Source organism: Mastigoproctus giganteus, chromosome 4, assembly GCF_048544385.1.
Source record: "Mastigoproctus giganteus isolate SK-2022 chromosome 4, ASM4854438v1, whole genome shotgun sequence".
Lineage (NCBI taxonomy): Eukaryota > Metazoa > Arthropoda > Arachnida > Uropygi > Thelyphonidae > Mastigoproctus > Mastigoproctus giganteus.
In genome coordinates this window covers 105130071-105152873 of record NC_143578.1, presented here as the reverse complement: position 1 = coordinate 105152873, position 22803 = coordinate 105130071, and the positions used below count along the sequence as shown (strand labels likewise).

The window sequence follows — 22803 nt, the reverse complement described above, 5'->3', positions numbered from 1 at the left end:
GATGTTTGAGCTGGTGGAAGAAATAGGATTTGTTACCACATAATCTTATAGACACCCTTATATTGAACAGGGTTCACAGCAGTCAGGTCTGTTTAGCCGTTGCAAGGGATCATATGCCGTACTGATGTCATATGACCACATTATCAAGCATCTTGCATCGACTTCTGTAATGTGACGTTTTTAGCAGTTCTTATACAACGCCAATAAATATCCTTTATAGCTGTTCCAAGTTTATTGCTGTCTCCACTTTTCATCATTATTCTACGGTACACCACCATAACAACTTTTGCGCTCCATCCCAGCTGCATGAGTAACCCCACGTTTTCGACATATTCTGTTAATTTTGTCAAACAGTGTATTATATGCGGCACTTGTTGCTGATCCTCATAAAACCCCAACAACAAAGAAACAAACAATAGCTCCGAAACAACCCCTGGGGTTCACATCTAGTGAGTATGTGCTTGGTACACACATGGTTCCCAGCTAGATATCATCATTCTTCTATTTCTTGATGGTTCCTTTCTCTCTCTCTCTCAAAGTAATTGAGAAATTTTTTTTCGACTGGTGCTGCATGCACCTCAGGCTTCCTGGCACCATATGGTTAATAATACTACTAATAATAATGGGAATGCGATGGCCCAATGGTTACGTCACTGGACTACCAGCCTGATGGACCCGGGTTTGAGTACCGCCTTGGCGGAAGCGAACGTGCCTCCACCATGCTGGGAGGCCGGTATAATAATAATAGTAATTAATAATAATAATAAATAAATTAATAGTAATAAAAATTAATAAAATAAATAAACATTGTGAAAGTTTCCCTGAGGGACCTACCTGCCCCAAGATCATAGTAGCGGCTAAGGCAGATTGTGGTGCCATCTGGCAGTTCACTCGCGAGAACTGTCACTGGACATAAGCCGAAGCTAAACAGGTCCACCTCCAATAATGGATGATGTCACAGAGAAATATTAATCATACTGCATCGAGTGTGGTGCAGGATAAAGTCACTCATGTTCAGGCCTTAGGCAGAGGGGTAGGCTCAAAAAATCAGAGAGAAGACAGTGTAGCAAGGGGTGCTGTCCTCCATATGGCTACCACAAGAGAATTGCAAGACCATCCAGCCCCACCAACTGGAAGTACTTCCTGTGCAACTGCGCTAGTGACCACCCAGGATGGGAGAAAACGCAGCGTATCAAAGTGAATAGGTGCATCATGCAAGCGAAATAACGAAGCTGGAGATCGATATAGAAATAATAATAATAATAAAAGGGGTGTGCGGGCCCAGTGGTTAAGACACTGGACTACCAAACTGATGTCCACCATGCTGGGTTCAAATCCCTCATTGTTGGAAGCGAATGTGGCTCTATTACGCTGGGAAACCCATATAATAATAGTATTAAATGAGAAAAAAAAAACATCGCGAAAGTTATCCCATTGGACTTACCTTCCCCAAGGTAGGAGCGACAGCTGAGGCAGATAGCGGCCCCATCTGGTGGCGCTCACAAGAATTAAATAAATAAATAAAAACACTGGACATAATCTGAAGCTAAACAAGTCCACCTCCATAGATGGATGATGCCACAGATAAATATTATTCATACTCCATCGAGTGTGGCGCAGGATAAAGTCACTCGCGGTCAAGCCTTAGACAAAGGGGTAGGTTCACAAAGTTGGAGACAGTCTCCTGAGCAAGGTAGTGAAGCAAGTGGCACAGGATAAAGTCATTTGCGGTCAGGCCTTACACAGAGAGGTCAGTTCGAAAAGTTGGAGACAGTCTCTGGATCAAGTAGTGCTGTCCCCCTAAGGCTATCACAAGAGAAGGGCAAGACCACCCAGCCCCATCAACTGGAAGTGCTTCCTGCGCAACTGCACTAGTGACCACCCAGGAAGAGAGAATGCCAACGCATGAAGTGAAGCATGGATGTGAATACATACATCATGCGAGTATACTATAACAGGCCTTCTTAAACTATGGGTCGCGACCCCATTTGGGGTTGCGTAGCAAAATTCTGGGGTCGCGAGAGATTTTAATGTCAAATATTTAAATACACGATTTTATAACATCTAGATGTGTATTTGTGCAGAGTCACACTCACACACCTGCGCACAAACAAAGGGAGGAATGCGCGCGCACACGTACAGCGAGACTATGATTCAATAACACTGACTGTAATGTGAACTAGTGTAGTATTGACGCTCTTCTAGTGTAGTCAATTGTCAGTGTTCCGCCGTAACGAGATTTTAGTTTTTTTTATTTATTCGGTAATTAATAAATCAATTATTATATGCAATATGTTATTTTTATTATTTATTGTATTTTAGGATCAAAATAATTTTTGGCCATGGATAAATGGCTGAACTTAAATAAGAAGAGCAATGACGCAGATAATAATGCTACAAACTCTTCTCAGGCAGGACAAAATATTGAAAAACAGGCATCTTATGTGCGAAAAAGAAAATATGATGAGTCTTTTCTTCAATTTGGCTTTACATTTCAAAATTGTAAGGGTAATGAACAACCTCTTTGTTTGATCTGCAATGAATTATTGGCTCCGGAGAGTATGCAACCATAAAAATTAAAAAGACATCTTGAATCAAAGCATGTTTCGTATGTCAATAAACCAAAAGAATATTTTGAAAGACTGTATAAATCTTTAAATAAAGAAAAAAAATCCTTTGAAAAATTTATAACCGTTAGTGAAAAATGTTTACTAGCGTCATATGAAGTTGCATACTGTATTGCTAAAAATAAAAAGCCGTTCACCATTGGAGAAGATCTTGTATTACCTGCTGCTATTAAAATGGTAGAAATACTACATGGAAGTACTTGTAAATATGGCGATGATATTCGAAAAATTCCTTTGTCGAACGACACTGTCTCGAATAGAATTTCTGATATTAACAAGGACCAATTAGTGCAACTTATTACAAGAATTAAAGAAAGCCCAAAATTTTCAATTCAGTTGGACGAAACAACTGATATTACTAAATTGGCTCAGTTGTTAGTATATGTCAGGTACGTTTATAAAGAAAGCGTGGAGGAAGAATTGTTATTTTGTCCTATGGAAGACCATACTACAGGGAAAGACATATATTGTAAAGTTGACGAATTTTTAAAAACTGAAGGTTTAGAATGGAAAAATTGCTGTGGAATATGCACAGATGGTGCAAGAGCGATGACCGGCAAAAATTTTGGTTTTAAATCATTTTTTCAAGCTGCTCATTATGATCATATAACTTTTACTCACTGCCTTATTCACCGAGAGGCCCTTGCAGCAAAAAAATTAGCACCAGAATTGAACGATGTGCTTCAGGATGCTGTTAAGATTATACATTTTATTAAGAGCCATGCCCTTAACAGCCGCTTATTTTCAAATCTCTGTAAGGATACGGATTCCAACTACTACACAACTTTATTATTACATGCAGAAGTAAGATGGTTGTCAAGAGGTCAAAGTTTAAGAAGGTTATTGCTATTAAAGGACGAGATCGAAATATTTTTAACCGAACGAAAATGTGAACTTGCTGCTTTTTTTCAAAATGACATGGCTATCCAAGCTGTGTTATTTGTCAGATATTTTTGCGAAATTAAACGATCTCAACTTGTCTCTCCAAGGAAAAAATTGCGATATATTTACTTCGAATGATAAAATTGAAAGTTTTATCAAAAAGATCAACATTTGGAAAAGTAGGGTAGAAAAAAATTCGTTCGAAATGTTTTCCAGTGTCGACAATTTTATAATCGAGAAAATTCATTGTAAAACTTTTATTGCAAAAATTATTGTAGATCACTTAAAAGCGCTAGAAACACAGTTCCGTACATATTTTATATTAAATATTGATTTCCAAAAAAATAGTTTGGATTCAAAAGCTGTTTTGGATTGGCTTAAGTGAGATTGATCACCTGCCACTTAAAGCTCAAGAGGAATTTGCTGAGCTTTCGAGTGACTCAAACTTAAAACTACAATTTCAAAAAAAGTCCTTGACTGAATTCTGGATCGGAACTAGAACTGAATTTCCCACAATCGCTGATATGGCGTTAAATGTACTTCTGCCATTCAACACCACATATTTATGTGAAGTTACTTTCTCAGCTTTAACACACATTAAATCCCAGTATCGTTCAGCGCTAAAAAATGTTGAAGAGGTCTTACGTCCAGCAGTGTCAAACATTCCACCAAGATTTAATTTGTTATGCAATAAAAAACAGGCACATCCATCTCATTAAATTTTTTACTTTAATTTTAATTTAATGCTTACACCACTCAACGACTGCGTTCGAATATATTCGAGCGAACTAAGACGGTCAGAATCCCCTTTTATTTATGTTATTGTAAAAAAATGCAATTTTGATGAAAAATAGGGCATATAATTTTTGTAACTATAATAAATACAATTTTACAATTTTTTGTAAAATTGTATTTATTATAGTTACAAAAATTATATGCCCTATTTTTAATTTTAGATTTTTGTATGTTTCAAAACGAATTCTAAAACTATATATTTTCATATGTATATGTATATTGTTACCTAATAAATAAATCATCAAAAAATATTAATTTATTTTTCTTTTATATTTATATGGGGTCGCCAAGAAACTCGCAATCATAAATGGGGTCGTGAATGAAAAACGTTTAAGAAGCCCTGTACTATAAAATAACCAGGCTAGAGACCGATATGACAATGTACAGATCGGAACTACATACCAAGTGGTTGGAACGATACACGGATATTCAGGTTACCGAACAGCAATTAGCAGACCAAAGAAGGACCATCGTCACGAAGAACCTAGTAGCTCCTGCCATCTTGGAAAAAATCGAGCAGGATGTCGGTGATCTGCTATAAAACACAAAGAATATGGTCAATATGGAACCAGAGAAGGAACAGCAAGAAGAAATACAACCCAGAGTAGCTGAAGTAGAAAGAGACGACATCATGCTATCCAGAATAAAAGACGAGTGGAAGAAGACCCTAACCGAATTCAAAGGAATGGACCCAACAAGAACCCACGTGATACCTAAGCAGAATCCTGTGGAGAGTAACAGACAACCTCAATCGGCAAATAATGCCACATTACCTTGACAACCATGGTACAACGCTGGAGGCTATCCACATAGCCGTATACTGGGCTGCCATAGCAGCCACTAGGATTAATGGAAAAGAAACGAGAGACCAGCAGCAGAAGAACCGAAAACAGAAGGAACCGCGAGCTTCGGAAAGAAGACTTCAGCAGAAGATAGAAGAATTAAGAGTCAAGATAGGTCAGTTGACCTAGTAACAGCAGGGCAATAGAAGTAAGAATTGATTGGAAACGTGAAGAGCATCCTCAAGAGAGACAGCATCCACAGCTAACATAAGACCAGAATTAGAGAATAGAAGAATACTTGGACACACTGAAGTAGAACATTCCCGCACTGAGTAAAAGATTACACCGACGCAAAGAAAGCTCTCAGAGGAAAATAAACAACCGAATCTTCGATGAGGGCCAACCTTCTACAGGAAACGTGGTGAACATGAGAAAGCAGGACACGGACCACCCGAGAAGAAGACGATCGAAAAGTTCGGGAGAAATATCTGGACCAGTGAATTAAGACATAACAGCAGAGCACCCTGGATAGAAGTAGAAAGGGAGAAAACGAAGGACATACAAGAGATGAGAGAGTGGGAGATTCGAAAAGAAGAAGTAAAACAGTCGATCAGGAACACCCACAACTGGCGAACCCCGGGAATTGATAACATCCACAACTACTGGTACAAGATGCTCACCTGCACACACAAGCGCCTAGCAGAGCAGTTCACTGGAATGATAGGCAACCCGGAGACAATCCCCAAGTTTCTCACTGAAGGAATCACATATCTGGAGCCTAAAGATGAACATACAAGAAAGCCGACGAAATACAGGCCAATCACATGCCTACCAACGAAGTACAAGATCCTGACCAGCTGCATAAATAAGAAGCTATCAGACCACTTAGAGCGTCAGAACATAATGGCCGAAAACCAGAAGGGATGCAAGCAAAGGATACAAGGAGCAATTAACCATAGATGCCGCAGTTTTGGAGCAAGCCTTCAAGAAGCACCGAAACATATACACGGTCTAAATCGATTAGGCAAGGCCTTCGACTCCATACCTCATAGCTGGCTAATAGAGACCTTAAGTTTGTCACTTTGTAGGAGCAACTTCAGACTCTGAAGTTGTTCCTAGAAAGTGACAAACTTGTGAAGGAGCAACAATGGCGAAATGGAGTGCCTCCATTAAGGTTGAGAACATCACAACCAGGCCAATCCCCATAAGAAGAGGAATCTTCCAGGGAGATGCTCCGAGCCCACTATGGTTTTGTCTAGCATCCAAAGAAAGTGTACCATTCTACTAGCACTCAACCCACGATTCACCAGCTCAACGACAGAAAGTGTGGATATAACCTCAAAGAAGGAAGAAAGAACCTATACACCCTGACTCACCTGATGTATATGATTGACATCAAGCTCTACGAGACAACCGAGAAGCAACTCGAGTAAATACTCCGGATCACCGAAGAATTCAGCAAGGACATCAGGATGGAATTTGGTCTAGAAAAATGCAAGACCCACACACTACATCTGGGAAAATTAGTTGGCCGAAATTACCAGCTGCTGACTGGTAAAGAGATCGAAGTTATGACAGAAGGAGAGACCTACAAATACCTAGGGATGATGCAGGCTGAGCAGTTAGAGCATAAGGAAATCAAGAAGTGGCTAACTGAAAAATATCATCAGACTCAGAAGCCTGCTGAAAGCAAAATTGAATGGAGGGAACATAGTGAAAGCCATAAAAACCTATGCAGCTTCAGTACTAACATCCACATCCGGGGTCATAGATTGTACTAACACCCAGTTAGAAGATATCTGCAAAGGGCAAGGATAATGATGACCAAGAGTCGCCAAAATCACCCGAAGTCAGCAGTGGAGAGAATAACAATACCTCCGAAAGAGGGAGGAAGCGGCCTAATAGACCTGATAGAACAACAGAAAACAGCGATAGTTAACCTGAAGGATTACTTCGAGAACAACACAGCACCACTCCACCAGGCCATAAGGAAGATAGATGTGGTATACCCCACTCGACCTAAGCGAGGAAACCTCTGCCCGCCCAGACAGTACAAGAAAGGAAGTTAGAAAGATGGGCAAAGAAGACACTCCATGGCAGACATTATAATTACCTCCATCAAGATCATATCGACACCATTGCTTCCAATTCATGGCTCACAAGCGGGACGCTCTTCACTAAGATTCTAGAATATATGGTGGCCATCCAAGACCAGGTAATGAACACCAGAAACTATAGGAAATACATCGCAAAATACCCCAGAATGTCAGATAACAGATGTTGACGACGCCACTTGGCCTCAGAAACGATCCAACACATCACCTCGGGGTGAAGGGGATCACCCAAACTGAGAACTCTCATAGACATGACCAGGTAACCAAGATAAAACTTCAGAAGCTAGTGAGGATAATACCAGTTGACCAAAGAAAGTGTACCATACTACAAGTACGAACCCCAGGTAGTACTAGAGACCTGAACCCACAAGCTGTACTGGGATCGTACCATAATAACGGATAAGACCATCCCGCACAACAGACAGGACATTACATTTGTGGACAAGATGGAAAATGCTACCTATCTGATTTACATAGTGGTGCCGACCATAAGCAATGTCCAGAAAACCGATGAGTTAAAAATTAGGAAGTACACGAACCTCAGACATGAGATGAACGAGATGTGGCAAATGCAAGAAGTATCAGCCATCCCAATCATCATGTGAACCACCGGTATGGTGCCAAACACTCTTCATAGCAGCCTAGCAGCAATAGAGAAAACACCTACAAGGAACTTCAGAAAGTCGCAATCCTGAACACCTGTAGGATAGTAAGAGATTTTCTCGACTGACAGTAACACCAGACATTACAAACACCCTGTGTACTTGGTAGCAGTACCCGTCACGGAGTGGAACCCCCAAATCAGGGAGAAATAATATAAGAGCAACAACAATAATAATAATAAAAATAATAATTAGAGGGGCGCGATGGCCCAGTGGTTACAACACTGGACTACCAGCCTGATGGACTCGAGTTCGAGTACCGCTTTGGCGGAAGCGAACGCGGCTTCATCACGCTGGGAGACCGGTACAATAATAATAGTATTAAATTAGAATAATATAATAAATAAATTCATAGTAATAAAATAAATAAACATCGTGAAAGTTGCTCCAAGGGAAAATTACTCAACAGTAACTATCAACTGCAGACTGGTAAAGAGATAGTAGTCATGGCAGAGGGAGAGGTCTACAAATATTTGGGGATTTTGCAGGTTCATCAGTTACAGCCCAAGGAAATTATGGCCTGCCTAACCGAAAAATACCATCAGAGACCCAGAAGCCTGCGGAAAGCAAAGCTGAACGGAGGGAACACAATTAAAGCCACAAACACCCGTACAGTCCCAGTGCTAACCTAATTCTTCGGGCTCATAGATTGGACTAACACCGAGCTGGAGTATATCACGAGAAAGACAAGGACAATGATGACCAAGTGCCTGCAACAGAACCCAAAATCTGCCACGGAGAGACTGACAATTCCCGGGAAAGAAGTAGGAAGTGAGCTTGATAGACCTCATTGAGCAAGCAACAGAAGACAGAGATAGTTAACCTGAAGGAGAAGTTCCAGAAACACACAGCAGCACTCCACCAGGCAATAAGGAAGATAGACAAGTGGTATACCCCCACTCCAGCTAAGAGAGGAGCCCCCCCCCCTATCAGGAGGTACAAACGAAGGTAGAAAGATGGGCAGAGAAGACACTCCATGACAGACACTACAATGATATCCATCAAGATCACATAGATAAAATTGCTTCCAATGCATGGCTTACGAGCGGGACCCTCTTCCCCGTTACTGAAGGTTCATGCTCGCCATCCAAGAACAGCTAATCAACACCAGGAACTATAGAAAATACATCTCCAAGGAGCTCGGAGTGTTAGATGACCCATGTCGACGATGCCACCTGGCTTCAGAAACGATCCAGGACATCAGCGCGGGGTGCAAGGTGATCACCCAGACTGAGTACACTCATAGATACGACTAGGTAGCTAGGATAATACATCAGAAGCTAGCAAGGAAATACCTATTGATCGAACAAAGTGTACCGTACTACAAGTACGAACAACAGTAGTAGAAACCCCAACCCACAAGCTGTACTGAGATGGCGCCATAATAACGGATAGGACAATCCAGCACAACAGAGCAAACATTACCCTTGTGAACAAGAAGGAAAAGGCTACCTATCTGATTGACATAGCCGTACCCAACACTTGCAACTTACAGAAAACCCATGGGGAAAAAATTAGGAAGTACACGAACCTAACACAGGAGATCAAAGAGATATGGCATATGCAACAAGTAACGACCATTCCGATCATTGTGTCAGCCACAGGTATGGTGCCAAAGACCCTACACAACAGCCTAGCAGCAATAGGTCTCCCAGGGAACACCTACAAGGAACTGCAGAAATTCGCAATCCTGAACACCTGTAGGATTGTCAGAGAGTTCCTCGACCAGCAGTAACACCAGACATAATAACAACCACCCTGTGTACTTGGTAGCAATACCCATCCCAAGGTTAACAGGGAGAAATAATATAAGAGCAATAATAATAATAATAACTGTCCATGTAACTCTGGATAGTCAGCTTTTATTGAATGGCCGTGTAAAGATATATAACTGTACATGAATTATGTGAAATCGTTTGTAATGATTCTTTCTTTGTATTTTCAAAGTATACATGGAAAATGGTATGGATAAAATATTGATAACCAAGATCTGTTTTTACCGATATTAATATAAAACTCCCAGGATTTGTTCAAATTTAGTCTCTCTGTAAGCTGAAGAATGGGGATTCTGCCTCTACTACAAGTTGATTTTTGACTGTTTATGAATTTGAGTTTAAAATGTTAAGTGCCGGTCTTAGCCGATGTCATTTCAAGTTCTGCTCAGTTTGTAGCCGTTTTTCGTTTCAATTACTACAGGCTGGCCTCGAGTAACGCGATTAATTTGTCGCGCGAGCGCATCGCGCAAAACGGACACGCGTTAATCGAATATAATAATCAATAGGAAAAATTATAATTGGTCCTTAACCTTCTGGAATGTCCATAAAGAATTTTAAAAATACCTTTTAAATAACTTTTTAACTGTATACAATGTAAAAGGTAATGAAAATAATTATAGAATTAAATGTTTATTGCATAAAACAGCGGTTCCCAAGCTGTGTGCCGCGGAATATTTTAAATTTTCGAGGGAAACACAGCGATACTCGACATCTGTCGGATACCGCGCGAACTACTAGCTCGAGGTAGTTTCAGCATTTCTCATTAAGTTGTTTGGACCTAACTACTAAACGGAACTGTTAGGTATTTCTTTTGGTCTGGGTACGCCTTGAAGAAATTACTGAGACACTAAAGGCGCCATGAACCTAGAAAGTTTGGGAACCTCTGACATAAAATACACAATAAAGAAATGACTGTTGCGGAAATATTTGAACAGTGTTGACTTTCTCTTTTCATCAATCAATTTCCGATAGCCGACAACAATCTTCTCTGGGCCCTGGCTAAATAAATATCGCAGAGAACCTCAAACCTTTTGTTTGAGGTTCAATGCGACATGAAAGATTTCATCTAATTCTATTACCGCTATCCCCTTCGCGGTAAGCTTTTCATCTGGTTCATTTAAAAATTAGAATGTTTATGCAAGTGTGCACTGACTTTATTAGCAGGATACAAACTAGTAACACATCTTCTTCCGATGGTTGATGGAACACACCGAGGCGGTCAGCAGGCAAAAGTGTGTTTATTGACCGTACGACTCGCGGTAAGCTTAACGAGCGATTCAAATCTTTTTCAACTATCGCATAAAAAAAAAAAAAAATCGCATTAACTGGAAATTTGCATCGTGTAAAGTGAAAAGTTGTATCATTTTTCAAATAGCGTTAACTGAATGTCGCGTTAATCGAACTCGCGTTATGCGAGGCCTGACTGTATTTCATTGTTACATTTTGATTATTATTTTTTTTCTAATAAAAAAAATCACTTGTATAAACAACATATTGTAAGATTCCTCTGGCCTTCTGTGTAAGGAATCAACCCAGGGGCTCATATCTGTTGAGTATTGGTTTGGCGCACCCTGGTTTCTGAGAAGGGTATCATTATTCTTCTCTTTCTTACTTTTGACTCTCTCTCTCTCAGGGTAACTCGGGAATTTTTTTTTTTTGGCTGGTGCCGCATACTCCTCAGGCTTCCTTGCACCATATAGCTAATAATAATAAGGAATCACTATTGTATACAATTTATGTTAATAAAGAATCTATTATTATAATAAAGATTAATCAAAAATAATGATGTCTGCCCTCCTTCTAGCGGTAGCCACCTGTGCTGAGAGTTTCCATCTGCTGTTGTGTAATGCGGCGTTTTGGTATTAATGACATTTGACAATTTCAGTTTCGTTTAAGCGTTCGTAAGTGAACTGATATGGCCCAGGATACCGAATTACGGCATCAATTGGTGGATTTTTTTCATAATTATCCAGAAATTAATGTACGTCTTCTTGACATTTGTCGTGCTCTGCGCCAGCCAAAAAATGTTGTAAACAGTTTGCTATATAAATTAAAAAAAGAGGGAATTTTAGTGAAAGTAGTTGAAAGCCCGCCAGTCTGGAGGATACAAAATAAACAAGGACAAGAAATAAGCACTCATAATATCGATGATGGCATTGAATACAGATTATCAAAAGTAAAAATTCAAAATTCGTTATCTGGACAAATTAGCAATCTTAAAAGTGCATCCTTGGCAGTCATATCCACAGAAGAAAATTGCAATACTGACATCTCTGCACCATTTGGTTTAACCCAGTCTGTAAGTAATATGATTTTTTAGTAGTTAAGGATTTATAATGAAATAATTAATGTAGTTCTACTTATTGTGTACTTAATTGATTGATCAGATGGGCAATTGGTTTGTTGGCGGGTTTTTCCGTTGAAGTGGTAGGGACGTGAAGTGTGTGGGGGCGGGAAGTCAGGTGTTCCGAGCCGGGACATGTGGAGTGATCTCGAAATTGCAGTTAACCCCGCCATATGGGGTGGGGGAGGAGTGGGTCGGCCTAGCAACACTCCAGTGCCAACGCTAACCCTCAACGTTAGTGTGTAGGGGACCAGACTTTACAACTGAAGAGCCAAACGTTACAGCTGTCACCTAAGAGCCAGCAGACCTTACAACTGAAACCCTGGTCCCCTACACACTAACCTTACTGGCTTCTAAGAGCGATTAAAAAGTCAACCAAATAAATAAATAAAAAAATCCGTATAGCATATTATATATATTAATGTATTTTCTGTTTTTTTTTTTTTTTTTTTTTTAGAGAGAAAGCAGTTCAGATTAGCCAGTGACACTAATTAATCCCAATAAAATTATGAAAAAAGTGATTGCTGTGTAAAAGCACCGCAATCACATAAAAAAATTTATGTAATTTTTTTAAAATTTAGATTAAGTAAAATTGCACTTATTACTAATTTTAAGAACATTAATTTCAGTACATGCCAATTTTCTTTTTGATCCCTAAAGAAAAAACTCCTTACAGTACATATGATTCCTGCTGCCAACATGGCGTTTTACTGAGAGAGAAAATCTTTTATTGCACCAATACTGCTTTAATATTATCCTATCTTACACTAAAAACTGATGTACAGATGTGATATCTTGTACAGTTTGGATTGTCATCTACTGCCAATCATAAATATTTAGTATAGTTCGGCTAATCATCATAAAATGCTCGGTTCCTTATTTATTTATTTATTTTATTTATTTTTTGTTTTTTTGTTCATGAGGACACTTTCAGCATTGGCTGAAAAAAAATAAAATAAAATAACACCTATGCATGAAACTATACTAAACCTGACACTACACGTTCATGTGTAAAACACCAAATCTGAAACTAGTGTTAACATAAACAGTACCAAGCATTTCCTCTTTTTATAAGTTAAATTAAAAAAATTTTTTTCTATTTTTAAATTGTAAGTCATATGAAATGATGTTTAAAAAATGACCTTTTTTATATGGATGGTTCAACAGTCAAACCAGCAACTGGCCTAGTGCTGACTGTTGATATTTAGAGGAGTGGATTTAGGGATGCTATTGATTAAAAAAAAATGCAGTAAAACTTTGGAATAGTTTGTACCCCACGGCATGACCAATGAACGGTCAAAATCAATCGTGATTACTCCTGTCACAGAGAAACGCTGCCCAACAAACAGAAGGTTGCATGACACACCTAAACCCACACTCCTTTTGCTTGAATCTGTCCCAAATTAGTGTAGTAAACTAACCTATCCTTTTTTCATTAAAATGAAAATCTATTAAAAAAACCCACACTTCTTTTGCTTCAATCCATCCCAAAGTCCAGGGGCTCACATCTGGTGAGTATGGGCTTGGCACACCCAGGGTCCTGAGCTGGATATCATCATTCTTCTCTTTCTTGGTGATTCCTTTCTACTTCTCTCTCTCTCTCTCTCTCTCTCTCTCTCTCTCTCTCTCAGGGTAATAGGAAAATTTTTTTTTTTTTGGCCGGTGCAGCATAAGCCTCAGGCTTCCTTGCACCATATGGCTATTAATAATGATAATGAAGTCACATAGGAACAAACTTTTTTCACTAAACAAAAATGCAAGTCAATTAAAAACATAACCCTTTGTAAAAGTGTTATTTTCCTCCTTCTAATTACAACTATCTTTCTCAGTTCACATCCTCCACATGACTTTATATGTTTGTCACATAGCCTTTCCCCGTAACTCGTCACGTAACATGAGGGGTATACTACACTGAAGTCCAGCTAAAAATGCTACTATTAAGTACTTCCTCGCTTGTGGTTTGCACTATTTAGTCTGACAGATTAAAGATTTTTGATTTTGTATAAAGCATGAATTTATGCAGTAGGACTTTCCTGCTGTATGTTTTCATAATGGTATGAGGTTTACTAGAACCTGAAAAAAACATGGTTAGTTTGGAATAAAACTTTTTGATTTTCTTAATAATTTTCCAATTTTTTTTTGGAAAATTTATAATTTACTGTCAAAAACAATTTATTTAATGCTAATGCTAACAGCATTAGTAGAGGCATACGATGCAAGAAAGCAAGCTTATGCAGCATCTGCCAAAAAAAACAAAAAAAAAAAAAAAAATGCTCCTATTTCACCCCTCCGTTCGTTCCAAATACCTGTCCAGCTCAGCCTTAAATTTATTTAGGCTGTCAACTTCCACAACAAAAGTTGGAAGTCTGTTCCACCAATCAACTACCCCCCTAGCTAAAGGCAAACTTCCTCACATCTATTAAGGCGCCTCTGTAGCCAGGTGGGCAGGAGCAGCAGTGCATAGCACATGCTTCTTGATCAGACCAGGGTTCGAGCCTGTGACCACCAAATACGGAGGATGCAGAAAGGTCAGAGAATGACCACTGCATATCCCCGGAGCAATATGGCCTTAGTTGCTAATGCTCCTAAAACCCAAATAACAAACAAACACAAACCTCACATCTATTCTACAACTGTCTTTCCTCAATTTGAATTTGTTTTCTCAGCTGATTATTCTGAGCAAGAGGAAGAAGACCATCACCATTGAGCATGCTCAAACCATTCAAGGCTTTATACACATCAATCAGATCACCTCGCAGGTGCCTAGTCTCCAGATACTGTAATTTGCAAAACTTAAGCCTTTCTTCTTAAGAGCAACTCTTTGTTCCATTCACTAATCTTGTTGCCCTTCTCTGCACTCGTTCCAACAGCTCTACATCCTTCTTAAAATGAGGCCTCCAGACCTGTATATAGTACTCAAGGTGTGGCCTGACCATTGCCTTATACAAGGGGATAATCACCTCCTTATCTCTGCTAAAAAAAATTCCTGTATATCATTGACAAGACACCATGAGCTACTCTTGCAGACTGTCTGGACTGCTCAGAAAACTTCATATCTGTCTGCACAATTACCCCCACGTCCTTTTCATTCTCTACCACTGTCAGTGTAGTACCACAGAGTAACATTTAACTTTGACCTTGCATTCATGAGCTTTTGGTGTTTTGCAACAATTGTTCAACGTTTCTTGAATGTGATGAAAGATATTGGGATGCAGATATTCAAAGCACCACATCTCCAGGCAGTTGTCAAGAGTTAAGTTTTTATATTCCACTCTCTTTAATGTTATCATCAAAGCTTGTCAGTAAACATGGTTTATATTCCTCTATGGATTGCAACCTAAATTTAGCTATATTGATATGCACTTCATATATGGCCAGGTTTAAGAAAATGTAGTTTAATCAATCAAGGTGCTTTTATCAGCAAAATTTTGCTAGCAAAAGAATACCAAACTGAAAAAACAATTGAAAGTGCAGATAGTTTGAGAAAAAGTTTGTCTTGGTTGCAACGTAGGCAGTCATGTTAAGTGCAATAGTGCCACAGAAACGGTTAAGCTGACAAAGGCAAATTATGAGAAATTTCTGCAAAGAGAGCAAAGAATGGTGATAAAGAATACTTCACACATATATAAATGCATAGAAGAGAATGACAAACCAGAACAATATGTAATGGACTTGGGATAGTATTAGATACCTCAGCTGAAATTGCAGATGAACTCAGCAGTTACTTTGCATCGATATTTACATAAGAAAAATCCTTTGTGTCAATGAGAAATTATGGGTGTGAAGTTGAAAAAAATGTAATTAATGATGTTGAAATTTCACATGTTTATTGAATGAAAAATCTTTCAAACCTGCAGGCAAGTAAGGCTCCTGGGGTTGATGGCATATATCCTATAATCTTAAGGGAGGCGGCAAGTGAGTGCTTTGAGGGCGGTGACTTTCTTTAAAAATTACAGCTGTGAATTACAGTCTCTGAAAAAGTGACAAGTGCTTGCCGTTTTATTTTATATTGTACTTTATAAAAGAACCCCTATAGTTCTAGTTATGCTGGTTATTTTTAATTTAGATAAGAGTTTTTGTAGATTACTAATTAATATACGTAAAACCGTTGTTTCATTCGAATCTTGTAGCCATTGTTTTTCCTATAGAGATTGGTAGGGAATTCAGATTTTTAATTGTGGTAACTAGGTAGCTCTAACATAAAAATATATAGCGTAATACGCATCACTGCATTTAGGATTCTATTAGATAGTGTAGTATTGACAATTAATTAATTAAATTTATTGTTCTTATTAATTTAAAATATCATGCCCCAGACTAGAGCAGCAAAGCAACGGGCACAAAGTGGCAGGAGTGCTATGACTCTGGGGAGAACTGAGGAGGGCGATTCTCCAATGCATCACAGCCTAAAAAAATGTGAAACTTGTGAAATGTTTGCCTAACTCTCTGGAACAGTACATTATCTAGCCAAGGAGGATGTCTTTGTGTGTGTTTGTCAGGTGCAGAGAGCGTCTAGAAATTAGGCATCAACTCAGCGTTCTGATGGGCTTCTATGAGAGCTTGAGGTGTAGGGTAGAAGTAGATGCCCTCGAAGAAATTAATATGAGGGTCTCATCAAGCTCTCAGTTGCCCAACTCAACGCCGGGTGCCTCCGTAGCCAGGTGGGAAGGAGTAGCAGTGCGTAGCACACGCTTCTTGATTAGACCGGGGTTCGAGCTCATCACCACCAAATGCGGAGGATGCGGAAAGGTCAGGGAATGACCACCGCATATTCCCAGAGCAATATGGCCTTAGTTGCTAATGCTCCTAAAAAAAAAAAAAAAAAAAAAAAAAAAAAAACACAACCAAAATAACTCAATGCCAGAGCTCACTCCTGGGCATCAGGCAACACAGTGGCAATCTCCAAGGCAGAATGCACTGGTCCCAAAGAAACTAGTTATTGTTGGTGACTCTATTGTCACGGAAATGGGGAATATGTTGTGTAAAAAGGATTGATGGAATAGGACCAGGGGCAACAGTTGATGACGTTGTGAAGCATATATAAAGTGTCTGCAATTCTGCCCAGACACTTCAGTCAATTCGGCCCTGGAGGGAATGTGCAAGGCCCAAGGGCTAGAATTTTTTTCAGCGTGGTCTATGCTTGTTACAGGAGAGACTGCTTATAGAGAGATAGAATACGCTTAAATAGAAAGGATGCAAGAATATTTGCTGATGTTATCGAGGCAGTGTTAGGTGGATTGGAAAACTGCTAGCTTGGGGGGGGGATTCACAGACTAAAAGGTTAAAAGTAGCCGCAGGCAGAGGTGAGGTGAGCAATGGTGAGGGGTGCTGGGAGTTTCAAGGACTGATGGCAGTCATCGTGAAACAGGTGGGTATATGGGTTGTGTTAGGGTAACTAAGAATAAGAACAGCTGCATGTATACTTGCAGGTGTCTCCGTAGCCAGGTGGGAAGGAGCAGCAGTGCGAAGCACACGCTTCTTGATTAGACGGGGTTCGAGCCCGTCACCACTGGATACGGAAAGGTCAGGGAATGACCACCACATATCCCCGGAGCAATATGGCCTTAGTTGCTAATGCTCCTAAAAACCAAATAACAAACAAACAAACAAACAACATACTTGCATATATACCAATGCTAGAAGTATAGTAAATAAATTTGATGAGTTTGATCAAGACATCAAAGGCAGATATTGTTGGGATATCAGAGACATGGTGTCAGACAGATATTAGGAATGCAGAATTGGAATTTGGGGAATACAATATGTACAGAAAAGAAGGGAGGAGGGGTTATGCTGTTAATTAAGAAAAACATAAAATCAAAAGAAGTGCATCTAGTTGATATAGATGGACAGTGTACTGTTGAGTCAGTTTGGTATGACATAAGCACTGCGAAAGCAAAAATAAGAATAGGAGTGTGTTATAAGCCTTAATGACTTGATTGAGTACAATGAACAATTGTACAGAGAAATAGTGGGCTAGTAAATCAGAATGGGGGATTTAACTTCCCGGATATTGACTGGAACTTGTGGGTTGGTCACTTGCACACTAGTAAGACTTTTGTGCATTTATTGGATGATTGTTTTCTTCAGGAGCATGTTCGAGAGGCAACCAGAGAGGGTAATACTCTTGATCTGGTTATCAGCAGTGATCATTCTTGTATTAAGAATTTTCAGATAAAGGAACCACTAGGTGGCAGTGATCACAGTGTACTGATGTGGGATTTACTTAAAGATTTAATTACCATCAGGGATAAAGGAAAGGATTTTTGCTTCCGTAAAGGTGACTACAGAGGTCTCAGACAGTTTTTAAATTCTGTACAGTGGGATCAACTGAAGATGTTACCAACAGCTAATTCTGAGAGGGAAGCATTCAAGGAATTAATTGTGGAAGCTACTAAAAGTTTCATACATATAAATATTGTTCGAGGTTTAGGCCTAAATGGTTGTGAAATGAACTAATGAGACTTGTGGCAGAGAAGAAAAATGCATGGGATGCACATAAATTATCAGGCGACACAAGCCTATGGCACATATAAGCTTGTCCGTTATCGAGTCACAAAGGAGGTTAGGCAGGCGAAGGCAGATTACGAGAAATCTTTGGCAAAGGATGCTAAGAAAAACAGCGAGGATTTCTTTACTTATGCAAATTCTAAAAGGAAGGGGATGAATCTGATTGGTTAATTTGATATCGATGGTTCGACTGTTGATGATCCTGCTCAGATAGCAAACAAACTGAATGAGTATTTTGCATCTGCATTCACACATGAGGAGTTATTAAGGATTGCAAATACCAGAAGGTTATCAAATTGTAGCAGTGTGTTTAATGATTTTGTATTAACTGAGAGCAAAGTGGAGGAGAAATTGTTGAAGCTAAACATAAGAAAGGAACCTGGGGTGGGATCTATTCAGTTATATTAAAGGTGGCGGCAAAGGAAGTAAGCAAACCCTTAGCCATAATTATGAGAGCATCCTTGGGCTCAGGGGAGATCCCGCAGACTGTAGATGTGCAAATGTATCCCCAATTCACAAAAGGGGGATTGAAGGGTGACACAAATAAATCCAGACCACTGAGTTTAACTTCTGTTTCGGGTAAATGGAGTCACTGGTTAAAGATGCATTGGAGGATCATCTAGACAAGACTGCAGCAATAATTCAGAGACAGCATGGGTTTGTTAAGGGAAAGTCTTGTCTGACAAATTTGATAGGATATTATGATGTGGTTACGAAGGAACTGGATGCAAAAAATAATTTTGATATCATATATTTGGATTTCAGGAAAGCTTTTGACACTGTTGCGCATGGAAGACTATTGTACAAATTGGAGCAGAATGGTATTAACCGTAAGTTGCTACAATGGATAAAAGGATGGTTAAGTGGGAGAAGACAGAGGGTGGTAATCAATGGGGGCTGCGCTTCTTGGACTAACGTTATTAGTGGAGTCCCACAAGGTTCGGTGTTAGGTCCACTGTTGTTTTGTATATTTATCAATGATATTGAAGAAGGTATATCAGGCTTAATGTCGAAGTTTGCAGATGATACAAAGGTTGGCAGGGTTGTTAATGACAGTAATGGCAGCGTGCTACTGCAACAGGATCTAGATAATTTGGGCAGATGGGCTAAGAAGTAGCAACTGAAGTTTAACCTTGACAAATGCAAAGTACTGCATATGGGTAGAAGTAACCCCAGGGAAACGTACCAACTGTGTGGTACTAAACGTAAGGTGGTAGAAAATGAAAAAGACCTGGGAGTAATTGTGCAGTCAGATATGAAGTTTTTTGAGCAATGTAGACAGGCCGCCAGGGCAGGTCATGGGGTTTTGTCAATGATATATAGGAATTTTGCTAGCAGGGAAAAGGAGGTGATTATCCCTCTGTATAAGGCAATGGTCAGGCCAAAGCTTGAGTACTGCGTACAGGTCTGGAGGCCTCATTTTAGGAAGGATGTAGATTTACTTGAGCGTGTACAGAGAAGGGCAACAAGATTGGTGAAGGGAATGAAGGGATCCTCTTACCAAGAGAGGCTTAAGTTCTGCAAATTGCAGTGGCTGGGAACTATGCACCTAGGCATCTGATTGAGGTATATAAGGCCTTGAATGGGTTGAGCATGCTGAATTCTGATGGGATCCTTCCACTTGTTGAGATTACGAACCTAAGGAGGCATAAATTCAAATTAAGAAAAGACAGATGTAGAATAGATGTGCGGAAATTTGCCTTTAGCCAGCGGGCGGTTAATTGCTGGAACGAACTTCCATCTGTCGTTGTGGAAGTTGATAGGTTGAATAAATTTAAGGAGGAACTGGACAGGCATTTGGAGGCAATGGTGTGATTTTTTTTTTTTTTTTTTTTTTGTGTTGGCTGATGCTGCATAAGCTCATACACTTGCTTTCTTGCATCACATGCCACTACTACTACCTACTTTGCCATTGCTGGTAGAGTGTGGTTGATATTCTCTTTCTTATTTGATATCAGTCATAAGGTTTATGGTAATCCCTAAGATGTTAGTTGGAGCTTTTTTTTTTTTTTGTCTGTCGTTAAGTCCTCTTTTAATTATTTCTAAGTCCAGTGGCAATGCCCTGCCAGGACCTGCAGAGCATGTGTACTGACAGCACAACATGCCCTCATGATGGTTAGGCGTATAATTCTCTGTATGGCGCCTCCATAGCCAGGTGGGCAGGAGCAGCTGTGTGTAACACATTTTTCTTGATTAGACCGGGGTTCGAGCCCTTGACCACCAAATACGGAGGATACGGAAAGGTCAGGGAATGAACACTGCATATCCCCGGAGCAATATGGCCTTAGTTGCTAATGCTCCTAAAAACCAAACAACAAACAAACAATCCTCTGTATGGAATCTGATTTTCTTTCATTCTTATCTGTAGTACCATATGCCTGTGCCACTGAATGGTATTTAAAAAGGAAGACACTTGCTCTTATTTATAAGGCAATCTTCCTCTCAGGTAATAATTAGGAGGAAGATTGCCTTATAAATAAGAACAAGTGTCCTCCTTTTTAAATCCTAGAAATCATTCCAGCATAATTCCTGACTTTTTTTGGCCAAGTGCATGAGATGGAGATAGAATGTTAACTAATTGTCAAATATTATACTTAGATGTTTCATTTCTGTTAACAGGACTGTTGTTTTACTTGCTATTTTAATCTGTGGACATCTGTTCAAGTTACGTTTTAACGGTATTGATTTGGTTCCATTGCTGGATATTGCTAGTTTGTATATATATTGATTGCTAAATTGGCATGTTGTTCTAAAACAGCTTGGATGCTGGCCTTGACAACCAATATGTCATCAGCGACATTGACCTTATCAGTTGGGCCAACCCATTCCCAGGAATTCATCCAATTCCAGGTTTCAGAAATAGGGATACATACAGCAAGTGTATGACCCAGCACTGAAACCTGGGGACATCCTTTTGTCACTTTTCTGGCGATCCACTGATATCAGGTTTTGACTGAGACCTAGCTATCCCTGAGATAGTCTTGTATAAGCTGGTATAGATTTTATGGTATTTCAGTCTGCAAAGTATGGTGAGCCACCACAATATGTTGAAAGCTCCTGCAAAATTGATGGATATGGCCAGGACATATTTTCCCTCTGCATTGGAGCATCCCTGTTTAAATCCAGACAGTTTGTCTGATTGTAAATTGGCACTGAAATAGATTTGTAATCTGAATAGTATCAGCCTCTCCATTATCTTGCACTTTTGTGCAAGATAATGGAGAGGCTCCAAAACCATACAAGCCTTGTATGGTTTTGGATCTGTTGGTTATAGTTTTTATGGGTTCTTCAGTGTTAATCTTATGTTAGCCTGTTTCCAATAAGTGGGTAAGAACCCTTTTGTAAACAGTTATTGTACAGTTGCAGTAGGTAGTGCAGATAACGTTTTGTCAGTTCTTTTACCCTTTCTATTTCAATGAGGTCATTACCTGGACATTTGTTTTTGGTTTTATATAGTACAATGGATGGTTTGTCCAGGGCGAAAGGGATTTCAGTATGGTAGCTGTTGTTTTCAGTGCATATAGTGAACTGGTCTTGCATAAGGGGATTGCATTTACTGGAAACAGTGCAGCAAGAATATTGCTCTTTCCTTCCAGTAGTTGATAGTGTGGCCAGTCTCAGTGTTTATGATGTTTACCACATCACTCTCTGGCAGCTTGTTGGTAACAATATGGTAAACCACACCTCATAGGTTACCAGCAGTACCAACAAGCATTTCCCAGGACCCCTTCTTTTTCTGCCTTATAAGGCTTGTATACATTCCATAAATTCCAGTAAGTTCCCCTTCTGGCATTTACCTCTGATGGTGGCCAATTTGTTCTGGATTCTCTGGAAATGCTTTCTAGCCTATTTAACCATTTGCCAGAGAATATCCAGCTCCAGAGCACCATCAGGGAACTGCATATGACCTTGGCTGTTTCTTTCTCATAGATATACCTGAAAGGAGGGATCCAAGGGTTTCTTGGTATTTCTGCCAGTTGGCTATTTTGATGTTATATCTGATACTATCATATATTAGGGGTCTGATCCAGCTGGCACACCAGCTGAAAGGTAATAGCATGGTGGTCAGATGTAGTCCAAGGCTGCCTGCACATACCAGTCTATGAATTTGTGTGCTATGGCTTGTATTGCCACAGTAATACAAGCCATAATGTCTATAACACTTCCATGCAATATACTTCTGTAGGTTGGTAGATTGTGTGGTTGGTTTAGGACTTGTAGTGAAGTTGTGGCTATGAAGTCTTCCAGTTCTTGCTAATTGAAGGTCCCTCATCTGTCTGTAGTATGGCTGTGCCACATTAGAGATCTACAA

At 39.6% G+C, this 22803-nt stretch overlaps 1 protein-coding gene across 1 annotated transcript in view; it reads left to right on the top strand.

The window, feature by feature from the left end:
• Window positions 1–11532: 11532 nt before the first annotated feature.
• The window catches only part of LOC150086962 (uncharacterized), a 270054-nt gene continuing 258783 nt past the window's right edge, over window positions 11533–22803 (top strand). Inside the window, exon 1 of the mRNA XM_090372337.1 lies at window positions 11533–11936. Within this exon, the coding sequence (XP_090228463.1) occupies window positions 11553–11936 (384 nt within the window). The 5' untranslated portion in view covers window positions 11533–11552. The remainder of the gene's footprint in view (window positions 11937–22803) is intronic.